Source organism: Tachyglossus aculeatus, chromosome 17 (assembly GCF_015852505.1).
Source record: "Tachyglossus aculeatus isolate mTacAcu1 chromosome 17, mTacAcu1.pri, whole genome shotgun sequence".
In the NCBI taxonomy this organism is placed as follows: Eukaryota; Metazoa; Chordata; class Mammalia; order Monotremata; family Tachyglossidae; genus Tachyglossus; species Tachyglossus aculeatus.
This window is the reverse complement of record NC_052082.1, coordinates 41,613,139-41,635,423: the sequence shown is the minus strand read 5'-3', so window position 1 is coordinate 41,635,423 and position 22,285 is coordinate 41,613,139. Positions and strand designations below refer to the sequence as shown.

At 43.5% G+C, this 22,285-nt stretch overlaps 1 protein-coding gene across 1 annotated transcript in view; it reads right to left on the bottom strand.

Annotated features, from left to right (window-relative positions):
* Window positions 1-22,285, bottom strand: part of LOC119939623 (ovostatin homolog 2-like) — a 62,243-nt gene that overhangs the window by 650 nt on the left and 39,308 nt on the right. The window contains exons 23-34 of the mRNA XM_038759746.1: window positions 21,938-22,021; window positions 19,936-20,112; window positions 17,530-17,611; window positions 14,459-14,615; window positions 13,399-13,473; window positions 12,128-12,299; window positions 10,546-10,757; window positions 6,246-6,455; window positions 4,776-4,900; window positions 3,408-3,498; window positions 2,741-2,809; window positions 595-694 (exon numbers count right to left, since the gene is read on the bottom strand). Of these exons, the coding sequence (XP_038615674.1) occupies window positions 595-694; window positions 2,741-2,809; window positions 3,408-3,498; window positions 4,776-4,900; window positions 6,246-6,455; window positions 10,546-10,757; window positions 12,128-12,299; window positions 13,399-13,473; window positions 14,459-14,615; window positions 17,530-17,611; window positions 19,936-20,112; window positions 21,938-22,021 (1,554 nt within the window). The remainder of the gene's footprint in view (window positions 1-594; window positions 695-2,740; window positions 2,810-3,407; window positions 3,499-4,775; window positions 4,901-6,245; window positions 6,456-10,545; window positions 10,758-12,127; window positions 12,300-13,398; window positions 13,474-14,458; window positions 14,616-17,529; window positions 17,612-19,935; window positions 20,113-21,937; window positions 22,022-22,285) is intronic.

The following is a 22,285-nucleotide window of genomic DNA, read 5'->3' as shown; positions in this document are numbered from 1 at the left end:
ATTAGACCATTAAGGAACCAATACCGCCATGCTTCTGGAGAAAATCCCCATTGATTGTTCAGTAGATCTGATTGGATGAATCTCTTGTCCCCACGTGACCTCGGTACCCACCCAACCAAATCCCCAGAAAAAGTAAGCGAATCTTCATGCCAGTGAGAAGTTGTTCTTTACAAAAATAATAAGAAAAGGCCTTTGGAATTTTTCTCAGGATGTATCCTCCCCACTTTGAATAAAATTAGCCAGCTGGGTTTTGAGTGATGGAAAAGCTTGCCCCACTTTATAAAGGGTTTGATATAAATCCCAAATGACCTTAATTCCACATGGGATAATAACTCTCCAAATTGATTTTTCTCATCTCCTGATTCCGTTTTGGAAACTTTTTCTCTTTGTCTGGAGGGTGAAAAGTGGGTTGGATTTCTGGCCTCATATTGGCCAAGAGAAAAAAAAAATGCCAAAAGAGAAAGGAAGAAATCCCTCTTTTCCCTATCTGGGGTCGGGGACATTTGGTGAAAAGTCCTCAGTTCAAGAACGCTCATCTCTCTTGCCCAATTTACTCAGTTGTGCAAGGAAGGACATGGGTGGCTGATTTCATACCTGTTTCATAGTAATCATATATCTTCACCGACGCTGGCTTAATGTTGGATATGGGGAGAGTTTGCTCGACAGAGAACATGAAACTGATTTCCGAACGGAGCTGTGAACAGAAGGATAGATGATCCAGAAATAAATGCACTTTCCAAACACACGTTGCCTAATCCACACCAAATAGATATGGCCCTTTCAATTACCACAGTCTACTTCTTTGTAATTTACTCTGTCCCTTAATTGCACCGATTGAGTTTCTACTAGGTGCAGAGCACTGAGCTAAGAGCCCTTGGAAGTTACAAACCAATCAGTTGTATTTATTGAGTGCCTACTGAATACAGACCACTGTATTAAACGCTTGGGAGAGTACAACAGAGTTACAAATGAGGGAGAAAATTCCATTTCTATTCTCACTGGCTTCTAAGTACAAGAAACATGATTATAAATTCTTTAATCTCTATTTCTGTGCATGTATGTGCATACATGCACAGATACAAATTATCCACTGAGTGACAATAACAGTCATCATCATAATTAAGGTATTTGTTAAGTGCTTGCTATGTGCCAGGCACTGTACTAAGCGCTAGGGTGGGTATAAGCAAGTCGGTTGGACACAGTTAAGTGTGATCAAATGCCTCATATTAGAGGCTGTCCTTGAGGGCAGGGAACATGTCCATTGATTCTATTGTACTTTCCTAAGTGCTCTGCACAAAGTAGGTGCTCACGAATATCATCAATTGATTGACCAATCGAGTTTCCCAGAGAGGCAGGAAGGTAGAAGACTCCAAACTAATTCCATTGCCATGAACTTTCCAGATTTTCCCTGTCCAAGCTCTTCAAGACTGTGTAGACCTTTAGCCCTATTCCCACCTCAGTCACATCTTCCCAGATGTGACTAGCCTTTCAACAACTGAAGTAGCCACAGTGTGGGGGTTAGAATGGTGGAAAGGCCTTACCTGTGCCAGCAACTGTGGCCATGTATTGGAATCATTAAACTCCGAGCAGCGAGAAGCCCCAAAGTCTGCTCTTCTAGCCACGCTGTTTTACAGCTTTTTCAATTTTACTTTGCATTTATTTATCTATTATATATTAATGTCTCTCTCCCCCTCTAGACTGTGAGCTCATTGTGGGTAGGAATGTGTCTGTCTGTTATATTGTACTCTCACAAGTACTTTGTACACAGTAAGCACTCAATAAATCTTGTCTACTTGTTTTGTTGTCCGTCTCCACCCTTCTAGACTGTGAGCCTGTTTTTGGATAGGGATTGTCTCTATCTGTTGCCAGACTGTACTTTCCAAGCACTTGGTATTGTGGTGTGCACACAGTAAGTGCTCAATAAATACAATTGAATGAATAAATTTATCCCTTACATTCCTAACTGATATTTTCTTATATTTCTGTTACCAGCCTCTTTCCTCCTTTATTCTTATAAGTCCCTTGAGAGCCAAGGGCCCTGATTTTCATCCATGAATCCTTTATTATTATTTCCATTATTAATAATGATTGTTAAGCACTTACTATGTGCCAACCACTGTAATAAGTGTGGGATAGATACAAGCTAATCAGATCCCCCAGTCTAAGTAGGAGAGAGAACAGGTATTGAATCCCCATTTTGCAGATGAGGAAGCTGAGGCCCAGAGAAGTGAAAGTCACACAGCAGGTGAGTGGCAGAGCCAAATTTGAACCGAGGCCCTCTGTCTCCCAGGTCTGTGGTCTTTCTATTTAGCCAGGCTGCTTCTTAGTGCTTTGTACAGTAAAGTTTAATAATAATAATAATAATAATAACAATAATTTTGGTATTTGTTAAGCTTTTACTATGTGCAAAGCACTGTTCTAAGCACTGGGGAGGATACAAGGTAATCAGGTTGTCCTACAGGGGGCTCACAGTATTAATCCCCATTTTACAGTTGAGGTAACTGAGGCACAGAGAAGTTAAATGACTTGCCCAAAGTCCCACAGCTGACAAGCGGCAGAGCTGAGATTAGAACCCATGACCTCTGACTCCCAAGTCCGTGCTCTTTCCACTGAGCCACACTGCTTCTCTATTGCTACTACTACTTTCTAGTCTTCCCTCTTACAAATGCTGCTCCATCCCTGCAAAGGAGATTAACCACATCTAGTAAAAAGTGCTATAAGCAACCTTCTCTGTACTTACATTTTCCAGATAGATCAGAAGATGGTTATTCTTGATCTCTGTCTTCATCACCTTAGTATTCTCCTGAAGCTTTAAATAAGGAAATGGGAAATATGGAGAGGCTCAGACATACAGAGCAACAGAAAGGACAATGCTTTTTACATCAGCATTCACCCAACCTACCAGTGGTCCACAGGAGGAAAAAAGATTTCTGGATTTTAGGTGGAAGGGATTGAGTAATTGGAGGGAAAAGACTTCAAAGAGCTAAGAGGTCAGAAAGCCATCATTTTGGGTCTTTTCAGATCTAATTGGAAGCAATTAAATATTGTTAAAGATCAAGGATTAGCAGGAAGTCTAAATCACAAAGTTTTGGAGGCCGGGAGAGCGGGCAGTTTTTCACATGGCTAGGGAACTGCTATGTTGCGGTGAACCCCAAATGCCACCCGATGGCATTAATAGATTGCAAATGACTATTTACCATGGACTAGTAACCTAAAGTAATCTAATTGCTGTTGGCTAAAGCAAAAATTGACTCCAGGAAGGCCCGGGAGAGAATGCAGGTTTTTTAATGTCTGTATACGAAAGTAGAAATGAACTTGGAACGCAACAGAGGAATTCTGGAGTGCTTGCTGAACAATCGAAACCCTCCTTTCCATAACCACTAGAGAATTCACCTGACTTTGTTTACCTTCTCCATGGATGTTGAAACCACAGAATATCCTGAAAGCATTTTCACATCCACGATGACCATATTAGAGTTATTGCGGATTCCAGTGTAGCTAGCATGAAGAAATTTTAAAGGTCAGACTTATAAACTTGGTTGTTGAAAATTATCATCAGAGCAGGAAATTATACAGACATTTTACCATTCTCATTTCAGCATAAATTGTGCATATAGTTCAAGTGTACCAGCTTTTGCAGATCTATCATCCTATCACTTTTAGCTTCATTACTAAATGAGTTTCTAGCTTATAGAAAACAGAGTCTATTAGCTCTTATTTTGGTAAGACTCCCCTTATTAGGTTTGATTCCATGGAAGATTTTTCAGAAATGCTGAAAAGCAGCATGACCTAATAATGGAAAGAGAACGGGCCTGAGAGTCAGAGAACCTAGGTTCTAATCTTGAATCTGCCAATTGCTTCCTATGTGACTTTGGACAAGTCACATAATTACTCTGTGCCTCAGTTTCCCCAAATGTAAAATGGGGATTAAATCCTACTCCCTTTCAGGGAGATAGGGAGACTGTGTTCAACCTGATTCACTTGTATTAACTCCAGTACCTATAATAATAATAAAATTTTCCAGATGCCTGAAATCTTCATGGCACTGTTACCACATTTCATTTGTTGAAGGACATCTTCAGGTAAATTTCTTGTCCTCTGGACAGTATGCTTTTTGTGGACAGGGAATGTGTTTTCCAACTACAATACTGTTTTCTGGGCTCAGACCTGGGTTCTAATCCTGGCTCTGCCACTTGTCTGCAGTGTGAACTTGGGCAAGTCACTTAACTTCTTTGTGCCTCAGTTCCCTCAACTGCAAAGTGAGGATTCAATACTTGTTCTCCCTTCTAATCAGACAGTGAGCCTCATGTGGGACCCGCATCTTGTATCTACCCCAGCTCTTAGTACATTGCTTGGCACACAGTAAGAGCTTAACAAATACCACCATTATTAATCAATGGTATTTACTGAGTGCTTACTATGTACAGAGCACTGTAGTAAATGCTTGGGAGGGTACAATAAAACAGAATTAGCAGGCACTTTCCCTGCCCACAAGCTAGTTTAGAGGAATAATAATAATTATTATTGCTCTCTCAAGCACTTACTACAGTGCTCTGCATATGATAGGTGCTCAATAAATTGATTGATGGATTGCTTCCTGAAACTGAATCCCCCCTCCCTGACAATGCCCTGTGTGGGCACGGATAGTCTCTCTTTATTGCTGAATTGTACTTTTTAAGCACTTAGTACAGTGCTCTGCACATAGTAAGTGATCAATAAATACAATTGAATGACAATGTCTTTCTTATGGAGTTGAGTCACAGAGAGACTCTTACCTGGTGGTGATGAACAAGTCGAACTTGTCCTGGAATCCATCTGTACAACTGCTATTTGCTGTCTCCACATAAAGGGAAAATCCCGCTCCCATCTGTGATAGCAGCACATTGTATCTCAGCGTTGTCTATAGATGAGACACAATGATTCATTCATTGATTCATTCATATATCGAGCACTTACAGTGTGAAGAGCATTGTACTAAGTGTTTGGGAGAGTATAATACAACAATATTAAGACTTCCCAGACTGAGCACCCTTTTTCCTCTCCTCCTCCCCATCCCCCCAACCGTACAGATTTATTACCCTATTTATTTTACTTGTACATATTTACTATTCTGTTAATTTTGTTAATGATGTGCATTTATCTTTAATTCTATTTGTTCTGACGACTTGACATCTGTCCACATGTTTTGTTTTGTTGTCTGTCTCCCCCTTCTAGACTGTGAGCCCGTTGTTGGGTAGGGGCCATTTCTATATGTTGCCAACTTATACTTCCCAAGTGCTTAGTACAGCGCTCTGCACACAGTAAGTGCTCAATAAATATGATTGAATGAATAAATGAACAATAAGCAGGCACATTCCCTGCCCACAACGAGCTTACTGTCTGGGGTCTAAGGGGAAGACAGGCATTAATATAAATAACTGACAGATATGGACATAAGTGCTGCTGGTCTGAGAGTGTGGAGGAATAAAGCGAGCAAGCCAGGGTGATGCAGAAGGGAGTGGGAGAAGAGGAAAGGGGGGCTTAGTCATGGAAGGCCTCTGGGAGGAGATGTGCCTTCAATAAGGCTTTGAAGCTGGGAAGAGTAAATGTCTTTGGGATTTGAGGAGGGAAGGCATTCCAGAATGGAGGGCTGAATCAGGGAAAGACAGGTGGAGATGTTTCTTTAGTGATGATTTTGTTGTGCCTCTTAATGAGAACCTACTGAGTTTTTCAACTTCCCCCTCAACGTCCTCAACAGTCAACAACAGGAGAGCAAATCCCTGGGTTGGGAAATGGTAAGCCAAGGTAGACAGATGTTAAGGAATCATCTTGACCTATCATTTGCCCAAAGCCGCCCTGTTCCGATATCCAGGATGAACATAACTGTGGGTTCATCTCCAACCCCTCCCTGTCAGTTTGCAGTCAGATTCTAGGTCCATTTCTATGGGGTAAAACTACAAAATACTTGTGGCAATAAAGCTAATGTACTCTGGGCTGAGTTTTCATCCATCCTTTATTCTAACTTTAAATGAGGTCAGGGTGGAAGGAGGAAACATACCCATAATTTATTACATGTCTGTAATTTATTTATTTATATTAATGTCCATCCCTCTAGGGAGAGGGAATCTGTTTGTTTATCGTTTTATGCTACTCTCAAGCGCTTAGTATAGTGCTCTGCACACAGTAAGCGCTCAATAAATACAATTGAATGAATGGTCCCAGGCACCTCTTCCAGGCTGATGTGCTTGGTAAGGAGTTCGAGTTACCTGGATGAAAGCACATCCTTTGCCGGCTACATCCACCGTGTAATTCCCGGGGACCTGGACCAGGTTGGAGCGCTGGAGCAGAAGGCGGTTGTCCCCGTTCACCTGGAAGACCTCGCTGGATTTTTCCGAGCTGATAGTGACCGTGTTCTGGCCCTTAGAGAAGGTCAAGGTCTCATAGAGGCTCAGGGCGTCGAGACAAATGGCCGTGTCCTGCAAAAGTACGATGGAAAGAGTAGTTGGAAAGATGACACCTGGGTACGATGGAGGGAACCACCCCCATCCTCCAACCTGGAAGTTGGAACACTAAAGCCATGTCCACTTGCTCCAATGTGCTCTCCCAGCACTTAGTTCAAGGCTTTGCACACCGTAAAGCATCAGTAAATACCACTGATTAATAATAATAATAACAGTAATACTAGTTATCATGGTATTTGTTAAGTGCTTACTATGTGCCAAACACTATTCTAAGCACTGGGGTAGATGCAAATTAATCCAGCTGGATACAGTCCCTGTCCCACATGGAATTTACACTTTTAATCCCCATTTTACAGATGAGGTCACTGAGGCCCAGAGATGCTTACTATGTACAGAGCACTGAGGCCCAGAGAATTGAAGTGACTTGCCCAAGGTCACACAGCAGACGAATAGCAAAACCGGTCCTTTTGACCCCCAGGGCCATGCTGTATCCACAAAGCCACGCTGCTTCTCAGTTTCATTGATTGATTGAGCTGACACTGTATAGACAACTTGTTGGCTGAGGGCAAGGGAGAGGGAGAGGAAAGTTTTAAAGAGAAGAATCCATTTCTGCTTTGAAACTGTCTTCTCCCTGGATTAAACCTAAGAACCCTTTGTTCCACGCTCAACACCATCCTGGAATTAGCTTAAGGAGGAGGTGGTTTAAGGAGCATCTAGTTTTTCCACATTTGAAAATTTCCCCACTCCCTTCCTACCCTGAGGCTGTGGAAGGTTGGTTTGCTTGGGACTGCCAGCCTTTCCCTGCAGCCCACAGCACTGATTGGGGGTGGGGGTGGGGGGGGGAGAGGGAGAGGGAGAGGGAGAGAGAGGGAGGAGGGGAGGAAAAGGGGAGAGAGAGGAGGAGTAAGACAGGAAGGGGAAGACAGGAAGTGGGGGAGACAGGAGGGATAGAGGCAGGAGGGGTGAGAGACAGGAAGGGGAGAGATAGAAGGAGGGAGAGACAGGAGGGGAAAAAGAGAGGGGGAAAGGGGAGGGAGGGAGGAGAGAGAGAGGAGGGAGAAGGGAGAGAGCTGGGGGAGAGAAAGGAGGGGGAGAAAGAGAGGAAGAGGAAAAGGGAGGAGGGGAGCCAGAGGAGAGGGAAGAGTGAAGAGAGGGAAGAGAGGGGAACGGGGTGAGAGAAAAAGCAGGGAGAGAGAGGAAGGGGGAAAGAGAGGGATGGAGAAAAAGGGGGTAAGAAAGAGCTGGGAAGAGAGAAAGGGGAGGGGGAGGGGAGAGGAGGAAGAGAGAAGAGGGAGTGAAAGAAGTGGGGGAAGAAAGAGAGGAGGGGAGAGAGGAGGAGAGAGAGAAAAGGGGAGAGAGGGGGGGAAAGAGAGAGGAAGGGGTAAGAAAATAGAGGAGGGGGAGGGAGGGAGAGAGAGATACAGAGAGGATAGGAGAGAAAGAGGAGAGAAAGACACACACACACACACACACACACACACGGAAATCTACTCAGGGTCTCTACCCACGAGATCTCTGTCACTAGAGAGAAGGGATAAGCCCTTGTGTAACCACCACTTCACCCACCCTTCAAACCGGTCCTGACTAGGAGCACATTCTCTAGCTCCGTGGCACCAAAGATGTAACTTTTTTGAGTAATAGAACAGGATGTATGTTGGTCCTGGAGAATGAGTACAGAGAAACTAATTCAGATGAGACTGAGGCTTTCACTAAGGGTGCTAGGAAAAGAGATTATTCACATGCCATTGAGGGTATTTTCCGACGGTGTGGCCAGGTTGGCTCCAGAAACGAGCTCTCCCTCTCTGGCTTTGAGAAGGCTTTCTGAAGAGATCCTTTCAGTCTGGAGCCCATTTCAGCCTGGGACAAACTGAATAATAATGATGGTATTTGTTAAGCGCTTACTATGTGACAAACACTGTTCTAAGCACTGGGATAGATACAAGGTTATCAGGTAGCTAAAGCACATAGAAGTTAAGTGACTTGCCCAAAATCACACAGCTGACAAGTTGTGGAGCTGGGATTAGAACTCACGTCCTCTGACTCCCAAGCCGGGGCTCTTTCCACTAAGCCACACTGCTTTGAATGTTAAGCACAAAACTAGTAATGGGAAGGAGCATGTTCTAGTGGATCTGGGTTCTAATCCCAGTTCTGTTACTTTTCTGCTGCGTGACCTTGGGCAAGTCACCTCACTTTGCTCCAGCTATCTCATCTGTAAAATGGGGATTAAGACTGTGATCCCCATAAGGGAAATAGAATGGGTCCAAGCTTATATTTACCCCAGCACTTAATATAGTTTAGTGCCTTAGTACATAATAAACTCTGAACAAATATAATTTTAAAAAAGAACAAACGAACAAAAATAAATCCTGCAACTTGCAGGAATAGTTAATGGTTTTGCCAAGAATCCCATCTTGAAACCCACTATAGCAAACTCCCTGAAATTCCTGTCTCCTCTGCTCTTTTGATTTAGCAGCAGCCATCTTGGTTGGTCTAAGTAATAACAATAGTAATAATGGTATTTTTTAAGCACTCAGTATGTGATAAGCCCTGGGCTAGATACAAGAGAATCAAGTCGGACACAATTCCAGTATGACACAGGGCTCACAGTCTAATGAACAGGGAGTATGGGTAATTAATCCCCATTTTATAGATCAGGAAACTGAGGCACAGAGAGTTCAAGTGACTTGGCCAGTGTTTAAAGAAGCAGCATGGCCTAGTGGTTAGAACATGGATCGAAGAGTCAGAAGGCCATGGGTTCTAATCCAGGCTCAGCCACTTCTCTGCTGTGTGACCTTGGGCAAGTCACTTCATTTGTCTGGGCCTCAGTTACCTCATCTGGAAAATGGGGAATCAAGACTGTGAGCCTGTTGTGGGACAGGGACTGTGTCCAACCTGATTTGATTGTATTCCCCCTAGTGCTTAGTACTGTGCCTGGCACACAGTAAGCACTTAATACCACAATTATTATTATAGTTATTATCATTTGGCAAAAATGGGATTAGAACCCACATCCCCAGATTTCTAGGCCTGTGCTCCTTCCACTAGGCCACGCTGCTTCTCATGAATTATTTATTCTAATTGCTCTAATTGTAAATCTTTATTTCTGTCTCTTCCATTAGAATGTAAACTTCTTGTGGGTAAGGAACACGTCTTCTTTCAGTTACATTTTCCCAAGTGTTTAGTGTGCAACATCATCTACTAAATGAAGGATAATCCTTTTAATAATAATGATAATAATTGAGGTATTTGTTAAGTACCTACTATGTACTGAGCATGGTACTAAGTGCTTGAGTAGAAACAGTATATACAGATTGGTAATAGCTCTGTCTCACATGAGGCTTACAGTCCAAGTGTGTGTGTTGCGGGGGTCGGGGGGATGGAGGAAAAAACAGCAATTTAACTCCCATTTTATAAACTTAGGCACAGAGAAGTTAAGTGATTTGCTCAAGGTCAACCAGGAGGCAAGCAAAGGAGCTGGGATTAGAACCCAGGTCTTTCTACTCCTGGGCCCGTGTTCTTTCCCATTGGCCACGCTGCTTCCCAACCTAATGCTAGGCAGGTCAGGAGTCTGAAATTGCTCGACCAGAGTCAGTCAGTCAACCGTATTTACTGAGCGCTTACTGTGTGCAGAGCACTGTATTAAGCACTTAGAAGAGAATAGAACAATATAACGGACACATTCCCTGCCCACATGAGTTTACAGTCTAGAGAGGGAGACAGACAATAACATAAATAAATAAATTACAGATATGTACATAAGTGCTGTGGGGCTGGGGGGGGGGGGGGATGAATGAAAGGAGCAAAGCAGGAAGATACAGAAGGGAGTTGAAAAAAAGGAAAAGAGGGCTTAGATAGGGTCTAGACTGTAAGCTCCTTGTGGGTGGAGAATGTGTCTGTTTATTGTTATACAGTACTCTCCCAAGTGCATAGTACTATGTGCCAAGAACTGTTCTAAGCACTGGGACACATACAAGTTAATCAGGTTGGACACAGTCCCTGTCCCACTTGGAGCTCATGCTCAATCTCCTTTTTACAGCCTGCTGTTGCTTCCCCGCTAAGGGTCCTTAGGCAGAACCCTGAGCATCTGTGTGAACGCAAAAATCACCTGAGTGGAGGAGAAGCCTCCATAGGGATTCTGTTGCTTGACGATCCACAGCACGATCTTGGTGGCCAGAGTTAGGTCAGGTACAGCTTTGGATATGACAGCCAGAAGCCCGTAACACGTTATTTCCACCTCAGCCGAGGGGGCCCGAGGAGAGAAAGAGGGGAGGTCATCCGGCCGGGGCTTCTTTTCCCGTTCCCAGTGCACTGTGCTGCCTGAGGATGGAAGAGGTAATAATAATACTACTACTAATAACAATAGTGATAATAGCTTTTGTTAAGCATTTGCTAGGTGTCAAGCACTGTACTTATGTACTGTACCACTATGGGGCTCCCAATTTAAGTAGGAGGGAGTACAAGCATTAAAGAGCACGGGCTTGGGAGTCAAAGAATGTGGGTTCTAATCCAGGCTCTGCTACTTGTCTGTGGTGTAACCTTGGACAAGTCATTAGACTCCTCTGTGTCTCAGTTACCTCATCTGTAAAATGGGGATTAAAGACTGTGAGCCCCACGTTGGACAACCTGATTACCTCGTATCTGCCCCGGTGTTTAGAATAGTGCTTGGAACATAGTAAGTGCTTAACAAATACCGTAATTATTAATTATGATCGAATCTACAGTTTGCAGATAAGGTAACTGAGACCCAGAGTTGTGAAGTGACATATCTAAGGCCACACAGTGGATGAGTGGTGGAGTTTGGATTAGAACCCAGATCTTCTGAGTCTCAGGCCTCCTTTCTTTCCACTAGGCTATGATCCTTCATTCAAGTGAAACTGCATGAAGCAAATAGAAAGGGCTGTAGGATTAGCTGCACATTCTTGCCAAATATGCTGGGATTTTTAGTTTTTTTATGGTGCTTGTTAAGTACTTAATATGTGTCTAGGGTATGTACAAATTAACTAGGTTGGACACAGTCCCTGTCCCACATGGGGCTCACAATCTAAATAGGAGGGATAAGAGGAGAACTGAAGCACAGAGAAGTCAAGTGACATGTTAAGGTCACACAGCAAGGATTTTCAGGATTAGAACCCAGGTCCCCTGATTTCTCAGGACTGTGTTCTTTCCACTAGCTCATGCTGTTGCCACACACTTCCTAGTGGGGAAGCTGGGGACCACTGAGGTGGGGGGACTCTTTGGAGGCCAGTTTTGTCTCTTGAAGCCAGGGCTGTTATTCTAACAGAATAATAATAATAATAATAATAATAATAATAATAATAATATTTGTTGAGCACTTACTATGTGCCAGGCACTGTACTGAGTGCTGGGGTAGATACAAGCAAATCGGGTTTGTGCACAGTCCCTGTTCCATATGGGGCTCACAGTCTCAATCCCCTCTTTACAGATGAGGTAACTGAGGCCCAGAGCAGTGAAGTGACTTGCCCAAGGTCACACAGCAGACAAGCGGCAGAGCCCACCAGAACCCAGATCCTTCTGACTCCCAAGCCCGTGCTCTATCCACTAAGCCATGCTGCTGCTTTTTATTGCCCTTACTATGTGCAGGGCTCTTCACTCTCCAGAGAGTTTCTAAGAGTTGAATAATAAAATCCTTCCTCTCCAGGCAGCGGGAGAGTCTTAGTGGTGCTCACCATCTTTCTTAGCAGATTGATCCAGTCTCTGCAGTAAGGATTCCACTTTCTCTTCTTGTCTGGCTAAGGCAAATGTGTAGGCCATTAGTACCTGGCTGTAGATGATGTTGGAACTAATGATGCGGTTATAAGCTTCATTCAGACAAATCAGCCCTCTCCGTACAAGAGAATGCTGTTCAGAAAGGAATGGAGAACAACAAAAATCAAAATGAGTCCATTTCAGAAGAGGAACAACCTCTCAGATTTCACAGTTCCCCGTCATGACTGATGCTTATCCCTTAGCTCTGAAATGGGGTTTCTGTAACCTTTATTCTTGATTCAGAGGTAAAGTTTTAGAAAAAAAAATCCTCTAAATACTTTTGGAGAAATCAAAGGTATGAAATATAGTTTCAGGCAAGGAGTGAAATCCATTTGTCATGCCTGGCCGAAATAGTAGACTAACAAATGATTGTGTTATTTTATTAGTTGCTCACTATGTTGCATTGCATTTTCCCAAGTGGTTAGTACAGTGCTCTGCACACAGTAAGCACTCAATAAATATGACTGAATGAATGAATGGATATGCTAAGCACTGGAGCAGATATAATCAAATCAGATACAGTGTTTGTTCCCACATATGTCTCATGGACTAATGGAGAGGGAGAACAGGTATTTAATCCATCCTTTTACGGATGAGGAAAGTGAGGCACAGAGAAGTCAAGTGACTTGGCCAAGATCACACAACAGGCAAGCAGCAGAGAAGAAATGAATCTCCTGACTCGCAGGCCCATGATCTTTCGGCTAGGCCACATGGCTTCCCTAATGACTTTGTTTAGTTCCTAACTCTTCCAGCTCGGAACTTCTCAAATATGCTTTAGTACACTCTGTAACAGCTATGAATTATGATTAATCTACCTTATTTAGATAAGGATTTTTATGGTATCTATTAAACGCTTACTATGTGCCAGGCACTGTACTAAGTGCTGGGTAGATACAAGCTAACCAGGTTGGACACAATCCACGTCCCAAATGGGCTCACAGTCTTAATCCCCATTTTATAGATGAGATAACTGAGGCACAGAGCAGTGAAGGGGCTTGCCCAACGTCTCACAGCAGACAAGCAGCAGAGCCAGGATTATATCCCAGGACCTTCTGACTTCCAAGCCCTTGCTCTATTCACTAGGCCATGCTGCTTCTCGTAGAAAAGGATTCTGCCTAGGACGAGGCAATTATCATATGGCCCCTTGCGTGGTCTTGCAGTCGGGGAATTCTAGGATTGCACCTTCATGTACCGTGGAATTCAATCCAGTTTGGAGCAAAGCTCCAACAACTAGTGCTGTCAGGGAAACTTCATCTGTATCTCCTCCCTGAAAGCAAACAGAAGAGAAGGCAGATGATGAAACACATTCTAGAATGCTGAGTTGCTAACTGTCTTTGAGCTTGTTCTCCCCACAAGATGTTAAGCCTCCTGGGGGCAGAGACTGTGTTTAATGGTGTTTTTTTTTTGTCAGTGTTTCTCCAAGCACTGAATATGGGATTCTATGTATTGTAGACCCTCAATAAATAATTTGGATGTTGTTTCTGCTGCTGGTGATGATAATAATCACTCCAGAGTTCCAAGATGACACTGTTGATAGTGAGCTCTTATCAGTAGGTGCATGTGTGGCATAATAGAGGCCCACGTGAAATCAAATCCAAATGATCAAGTGAAATAGCAATAATAACAAGAATTAAGCATTGATCAAGCAGTGGGGAAGATACAAGGTCTAGATAGCAGATCCAGGCTCTGTCCCACATAGGGCCAACAGTCTATTTTATCCCCATTTTACAGATGAGGAAAATGAGACCCAGAGAAGTTAAGGGACTTATCCAAGGTCAGTCAGCAAACCAATAACGTGGTCTTCCCAGCTCCCACTCTCTGGATCTTTCCGCTAATAGTAAGTGCTCAATAAATACCAATGATGGTGATGAAAGGACAGAAAGGAGAGAGGAATTGTCTCTGTTTACCCAGCTCTTATTAATAATAATAATGATAATTATGGTACTTGTTAAACACTTACTATGTGCCAAGCACTGTTCTCAGTGCTGGGTAGATAAAATTAATCAGGTTGTACACAGTCCCTGTCCCACATGGGGCTCACACTCTTAATCCCGATTTTACAGATGAGGTAACTGAGACCCAGAGAAGTTAAGTGAGTTGCCTAAGGTCACACAGCAGACATGTGGCGGAGCCGGGATTAGAACTCAGATCTTTCTGACTCCCAGACCAGGGCTCTATCGATTAAACCACACTACTTCTCTAGAGGCAGGTACTCTTGTGTGAGGAAAGTGGGTAGAGTCATCGTCTCTCACCTCCAGGGCGTTGTTGAAAGGTTTGCCTTGGTTCATGAAGCAGCCATTCTCTTTCTGTTGTCTTGAAAGCCATATCATAGTCTGGGATTGGACCGTCTCATCAATGTAGGTGTAATCCTTCATCTTCCCAAATGTCTTGAACACGATGGCGGTGAGCCTGGAATGAAACAAACCTCAACGGGATGTGTGCAAAGGGAAGTTGCTGGAGCTGTCCCAGCGCCCATGTCATTTTCAGGGGCAAAACATATCGAAACAGGGCATCCTCTACCTCATTAGGGATGCTAATCAAGAGCATCGCCACTCAACTGGCCTGAGGAGGGAGAATGTAGCAAGCGTTCATTAATCAATCAATCGTATTTATTGAGCACTTACTGTGGGCAGAGCACTGTACTAAGCTCTTGGGAAGTACAAATTGGCAACATATAGAGACGGTCCCTACCCAACAGTGGGCTCACAGTCTAGAAGGGGGAGACAGAGAACAAAACAAAACATATTAACAAAATAAAATAGAATAGATATGTACAAGCAAAATAGAGTAATGAATACATACAAACACATATACATATATACATTAGAATACATCTTCAGAGCCCTGCTAAAAATCACGTATCCAGGAGGCCTTCCATTCATTCATATTTATTAAGTGCTTACTGTGTGCAGAGCACTATACTAAGCGCTTGGGAAAGTACAATACAACAATAATCAGTAACATTCCCTGCCCAAAACGAGCTCAGTCTAGAGGTGGGGAGACAGACTTCAATGTACATAAATAAAATGACGGATATACACGTAAGTGCTGTGGAGCTGGGAGTGGGGAGAAGACCAAAGGGAGAGTGTCAGGGCAAAGCAGAAGGGAATGGCAGATGAGGAAAAGTGGAGCTTCATCTAGGAAGGCCTCTTGGAGGAGATGTGCCTTCAATAAGGCTTTGAAGAGGGGGAGAGTAATTGTTTTTTTCCCCTCTCTACTTTGACAGGTCACCCCTCTCTGTCTAGCACTTACATACAGATCTTCAAACTTGTTTGCTTCCCCTATGTGTCCTTTGGTTTTGCATCTCCCTCTCCTGCTAGACCGCAAGATCCTCGATAATAATAATGATAGTATTTGTTAAGGCTTACTATGTGCCAAGCACTGTTCTAAGGCACCTGGGGTAAATACAGTTTGGACAGTTTCCATCCCACATGAGGCTCACAGTCTAGGTAGGAGGGAGTGGAATCGAGTCTTCATTTTACAGATAAGGAAAGTGAGGCACACAGAAATGAAGTGACTGGCCCAAGGTCAACCAGCAGATGTGGCGGAACGGGGAATAGAACTCAGGTCCTCTGACTTCCAGGCCTGTTTTCTTTCTACTAGTCTTTGGCAGCTTCATCCTTAGATGACAGGAATTGTGTCTCCTATCTCAATTTTGTCTACTAATCCCCAAGATTATAATAGAGTGCTCTGCCCAAAATAAATACTATTGAGTAATCATTTTTATCGATTTATGCTCGAGAACCATGGACCTGATTTATCTTTCTGAATTCTCAGACGTGAATCGATGTTCAACTTGTTGTTATAGAGTCTCCTGTTTTAATGAATCCCAGCACTAACTTAAAGGATTATCCGATCTGATAAGTGCTTTAAAAGCCCCTCTAATTATTATCCTCACATTATGAAGGAAAGGAATCAAAATTCCCTTGATTCTTTCTGACTTGGTTCTCTAGGAGATTCCCAAAGTCACCTTACACCTTGAATTTGTAAGGCATTTTTAGTAATCCGAAGCACTTTGTATCATTATCTTTTTTTTTTTAAAGTGTTTCGCCTTCTCCGAGTGGTAGGGAGAGGCAGCAATATTTCCTTCCCATTTTACAGATGAGGAATCTGAGATCTAGATTCCTGGAGTCACACAGTAAAAACACAGGAGGGTAGTGACAGAGCTGAGTCTATAACCTACATCTGCTAACTTCCAAGATCTTTGGCTTTTTCATAAAGCCCACTACCTCTAAAGTGGTGTGAACTTGAGGAATACGGGTGGTGTGAAATTTGAAGTAAGTGTTAGAAAGCCTTCATAGATTTCCCAGAAGTATAAAAGAATTGTTTAATAGTGTAAATGTTTTTTTTGTGGAAATCAGTTACTATTAAGGTGCTCAACCTACCAGTCAATCAATCAATTGAGCGCCTATTGTGTGCAGAGTACAGTTCAATATAGTTGGTAGAAAGGATCCCTGCTTATAAGAAGTTGGGCAGAGCACGGGCTTGGGAGTCAGAAAGACCTGTGTTCTAATCCCAGCTCCACCACTTGTCTGCTGTGTGACCTTAAGCAAGTCATTTCTTCTCTGTGCTTATCTGTAAAATGGGAATAATAATAATAATGATGGTATTTGTTAAGTGCTTACTATGTGCTGAGCACTGTTTTAAGAGCTGGGGTAGATACAAGGTTATTAGGTTGTCCCATGTGGGGCTCACAGTCTTATTCCCCATTATACAGATGAGGTAACAGGCACAGAGAAGTCAAGTGACTTGCCCAAAGTCACACAGCTGATGAGTGGCAGTGCCAGGATTAGAACCCAAGCGCCATATGGGACAGGGACTGTGTCCACTCCAGCACTCAGTACAGTGCCTGGTACACAGTTATTGTTATTAAGGCATTAACAGTCTACATGCAAATGAGAGCAGATTAGAATGACTAATTTAGGAGTCTCTATCTCCTACATTACTTCCCACTCCCTTTTCATAAGACATTTCAGGGAACTAAACTCCAGATTATAATTTAGTAATAATAATATCAATAAGAATAATATTTATTAAGTACTTACTATGTGCCAGTTTAGACACATTCCCTGTCCCTCATGAGCTTCACAGTCTATGAGGTAGGAAGCACAGGTTTTACAGATGAGGAAACAGGCATAGTGAAATGACTTTCCCAGGGTCACACAGCAGGCAAGTGTCAGAGCTGGGATCAGAATTCAGATCCGCAGACTCTTAGGCCCAGAATTTTTCCGCTACACTACACTGCTTCTCCGGAAATTGTTTCTATCTTTTTGTGATATAAGAGCCTCAGTCAACTAAGCTTAAGAAGAGTCCCATGACTCACCGGGTGTCTCCTTTCATGTCTCTCCTTCCAAATGTGCTGTAGGAGCCATCGAAGAGTTTGTAGGACAGTTGTTTTTGATACCCTGAAAAACAGTGAAAAGCCAAAGGAAAACATCTTCAGAAACCTAGGAGAGTGAAATTTGCAGCATATTTTGGAACAATACCAGCAACATTTGAGGCATCAACTCTTTGACAAGGTTTCTTGAAATGCCTTCCCTTTATAGGTATCCCACCCATTCCCCAAACTATTAATCTTGTAACGACACTGGAGGGCGATGGACTCCAATGAACAATTTTCATGGAGTGCCCCATTGGGCCTTATGGGATGGTAAAGTGGGTTGACTTGGTGATATTTTAAGGCACTTACTATGTTTCAAGCCCTGTATACTAAGCAGCAGAGACAGATCCAAATTAATCAGGTTGGACACAAATGCTATCCTGCATGGGGCTCACACTCTAAATAGAGGCAGAGGGTTTTAATCCCCAATTTAGAGATGGGGTAACAGGAACAGAGAAGTTAAGTGACTTGCCAAAGGTATGGAAGCACTGTAAACAGAGCCTTGCATTTGTCCCTTCCCCTCAGACCATCCTCTCTGAGCTGTTTCACCTCCAGGCTTGCTTGCTTGCCTCAGAATAACAACAGTAATAATTATGGTATTTGTTAAGTGCTTACTATGTGCCAAGCACTGTTCTAAGTGCTGGGGTAGATACAAGGTAATCAGGTTATCCCACATGGGGCTCACAGTCTTAATCCCCATTTTACAGATGAGGTAACTGAGGCCCAGAGAAGTGAAGTGACTTGCCCGAGGTCACATAGCAGACAAGTGGTGGGGCTGGAATTTGAACCCACATTCTCTGACTCCCAAGTCTGTGCTCTTGCCACTAGGCCATGTTGCTTCTCAGAACCATCTAGTTTAATTGAACGGGGTAAATCCGGTGACTAGAGTCCTTTGGAGTGGTAGAATACCAAGGGATGGAGTGTGATGTGCCTTTAGGCCTGGATTTCATTTTGTATGGCCAAGCTGCCATTTCCTCAAAGCAGGCAAATCACGTATCCTCCTCTCCTTTGGTTCATCCTGTCCGGATGTCCATCTTATCTCGATATCTCCCTTATATCTCCCTTAGCATGGTCAGGACCAATGGCCAAGTTATCAGAGGTAAGTGTACTTTCCAAGCACTTAGTATGGTGCTCTGCACACAGTAAGTGCTCAATAAATACAACTGAATAAATGAATTCATTTACCCACCTGGCCTCTATAATAAGGAGAACCAGTCAGGGCTGAGCAATTACCTCAAGGAGAAATTTACTGCTACTTGTCTTGGAGTATATATCACGTAACATGCTTGGATGATTTACCAAATGTATATAATAATAATAATAATAATGTTGGTATTTGTTAAGCACTTACTATGTGCCCAGCACTGTTCTAAGCACTGGGGGTGATACAAGGTAATCAAGGTTGTCCCACGTGGGGTTCACAGTCTTCATCCCCATTTTACAGATGAGGGAACTGAGGCCCAGAGAAGTTAAGTGACTTGCCCAAAATCACACAGCTGACAAGTGGTGGAGCTGGGATATAAAGAAACTGCATTGTTTGGAGGTGAGTTGCCCTTGACTAGTAGAGGAAACTTTGACCCTTAACCACGGCTCCCTACTAACGTTAGTAGAAATAAAGTTTGTCTGTAACACACCCACTTGAACACAACGCAGACTCCATGAGGTTTTCTTCAGCAAAAGTCACACGGCAGACAAGTGGCAGAGCCAGGATTAGAACCCAGGTACTCTGACGCCCAGGACTGGTACCACCCTGCTTCCCAGTAGTGGTACTGACTACACAGATCATGGCAAAGGACTCAAGAGCAGTACCGAACCAGGCTGACTCTCTGGGCAGCATCCAGCCAGCTAGGTATCAGGGCGGAGGTAAATTTGATGCATTATTTTATGGCATTTGTTAAGCGCTTACTATGTGCCAGACTCTGTATAAAATCAGGCTCTGTACAAAGCAAATCAGGTTGGATACAGTCCACGTCCCACAGAGGGCTCACAATCTTAATCTCCATTTTACAGATGAGGTGACTGAGGACCAGAGAATAATCATAATAATAATAATGATGATGGCCTTTGTTAAGTGCTTACTATGTGTAAAGCACTGTTCTAAGCGCTGGGGGAGGTTACAAGGTGATCAGGTTGTCCCATGGGGGGCTCACAGGTTTAATCCCCATTTTACAGATGAGGTAACTGAGGAACAGAGAAGTGAAGTGACTTGCCTAAGTCCACACAGCAGACAAGCAGCAGAGCCAGCATTAGAATCCACGACCTCATGATTCCCAGGCCCGTGCTCGACTTGCTAGGCCACGCTCCTTCTCTAGCATTTCTGAGAGAGAGCCGAGTAGACCCAGAACTCACCGCTGGCTAAGAAACTGATGGCCTTAGATCGGAGCTCCTCCGTCAACTGGTCCGTTGCAATCAGGTATTTCAGTACGGCGACATCAGAGGCGAGCAGAGCGATATTCTGTTCTCCACAACCATAGGGCATCTGAAGAAGATTCTCCAAGTTCTGCATGGCCTGCCCAAGACAATCACCTGGGGAACGGCAGAATTGGAGCTCGTCGTGGGCAGGGAATGTGTCTGTTTATTGTTGTATCACACTCTCCCAAACCCTTATTACAGTGCTCTGCACACAGTAAATGCTCGATAAATACAACTGAATGAATCAATGAATGAACGGAGAATCCCAAAGGAGGGTAGCGTTTACCATAGGGGGTCTGCAGAGGGCTGCAGCACAATTCCGCCATTTTCAAAGCAAACTGGATTTCAAGCCAAGTCACAAAGACCGGTCAGTCAATGGATAGTACTGAGTGCTTCCTCTGTGCAGTGCACTGTACTAAATGCTTGGGATTAGTGTGATAGTGTTAGTAGTTAGTAGTTTAGTAGAAACTCCTCACCCTCGGCTTCAAGGCTCTCCATCACTTCACCCCCTCCTACCTCACCTCCCTTCTCTCCTTCTACAGCCCAGCCCGCACCCTCCGCTCCTCTGCCGCTAATCTCCTCACCATGCCTCGTTCTCGCCTGTCCTGCCGTCGACCCCCGGCCCACGTCATCCCCCTGGCCTGGAATGCCCTCCCTCCACACATCCGCCAAGCTAGCTCTCTTCCTCCCTTCAAGGCCCTACTGAGAGCTCATCTCCTCCAGGAGGCCTTCCCAGACTGAGCCCCCTCCTTCTTCTCCCCATACCCCCGCCTTACCTCCTTCCCCTCCCCACAGCACCTGTATATATGTATGTTTGTACATATTTATTACTCTATTTATTTATTTATTTTACTTGTACATATCTATTCTATTTATTTTATTTTGTTAATATGTTTGGTTTTGTTCTCTGTCTCCCCCTTCTAGACTGTGAGCCCACTGTTGGGTAGGAACTGTCTCTGTATGTTGCCAACTTGTACTTCCCAAGCGCTTAGTACAATGCTCTGCACACAGTAAGTGCTCAATAAATACGATTGATTGATTAGTAGATGTGATTCCTGCCCTCAAGGAGTTTACAATCTAGCAGGTACTTTAGGACTGGAGATTATGGTTAAAGTCAGAAATTGGGTCTCTTCACATTGGAATCATTATGTACATGGTTTTAAATTATATATTATAAATGACTTATTTATTCGTGTTAATGACTATCTCCCACTATAGGCTGTAAGCTCATTCTGGGCGGGGAATGAGGCTACTAATTCCATTGTATTGTGCCTTCCCAAGCGCTTAATACAGTGCTCTGCACAAAGTAAGCATTCAAATATGATTGATTGATAATACTCATATGCAGTCTATGGATTCCCAATACATAGTTTATCACTTTCCCAGGAAAAGAGCATAGAGTGCTCTGGGAAAATTGGGATAGAGATAATTGTGCAACTCTCCTCTCTGCCTTTACTTTTAGACTGGGCATCCAATCTATCCATTAATCAATGGAATTTATTGAACTCTTACTGTGTACAGAGAACTGTACTAAGCACTTAGGAAAGTGCAATAGAATAGAGTTGGTAGATTCTCTCCCCCTCTAGACTGTAAACTCATTATGGGTGGGAAATACATCTGCTAATTCTCCTGTAACATACTCTCTCAAGCGCTTAGAACAGTGCCCTGCACATATTTAGCACTCAATAAATACTACTGATTGATTGATGTTTTGATTCTCGCCCAAGGAGCTTACAACCTATAGGACTTTTCCAATCCCTATGGATTGCTTCAGATTTGGAATGAGAGACAAGGTTGCCTTGGGATCAATTGCTTTGTCCTAGATATTCATAGAGGCTAGGTTCCTCTCTGTTGACTCATCACACACTTTCTCTTCCTATACAAACACCAGCCCCAACATCCCAGCTCTTCTCTAACCCACTGGTTTTGAGGAACTTACCAAGAACAGTGAAGTCAGCTCTGGCCGATCCATTCACGAATGTCCCTGGCAACCTTAGAGACACTTGCTCAGATATGTCGGTATCTGGGAACAAAATGGCACCACGATAAATTGTGTGGCTTCCTCGATGATGGGGGATTTGGGAGAATGGCCAATAGGAGTCAGTTTTCATTCACACAAGGATGTTTTTACAACAGGGCATAGCTGAATTGGAGAAGTGGTTGTGTAGTTCAGGCAATGATGTAGAAGTGAAAAGTGTGGATTCTGCTATTGGCCACTAAAGGTGAGACAGTTCAGGGCCAGATCTTTGCCTGACAGCCAGTTTTCCTGTAGGAATGCCCAGACTAG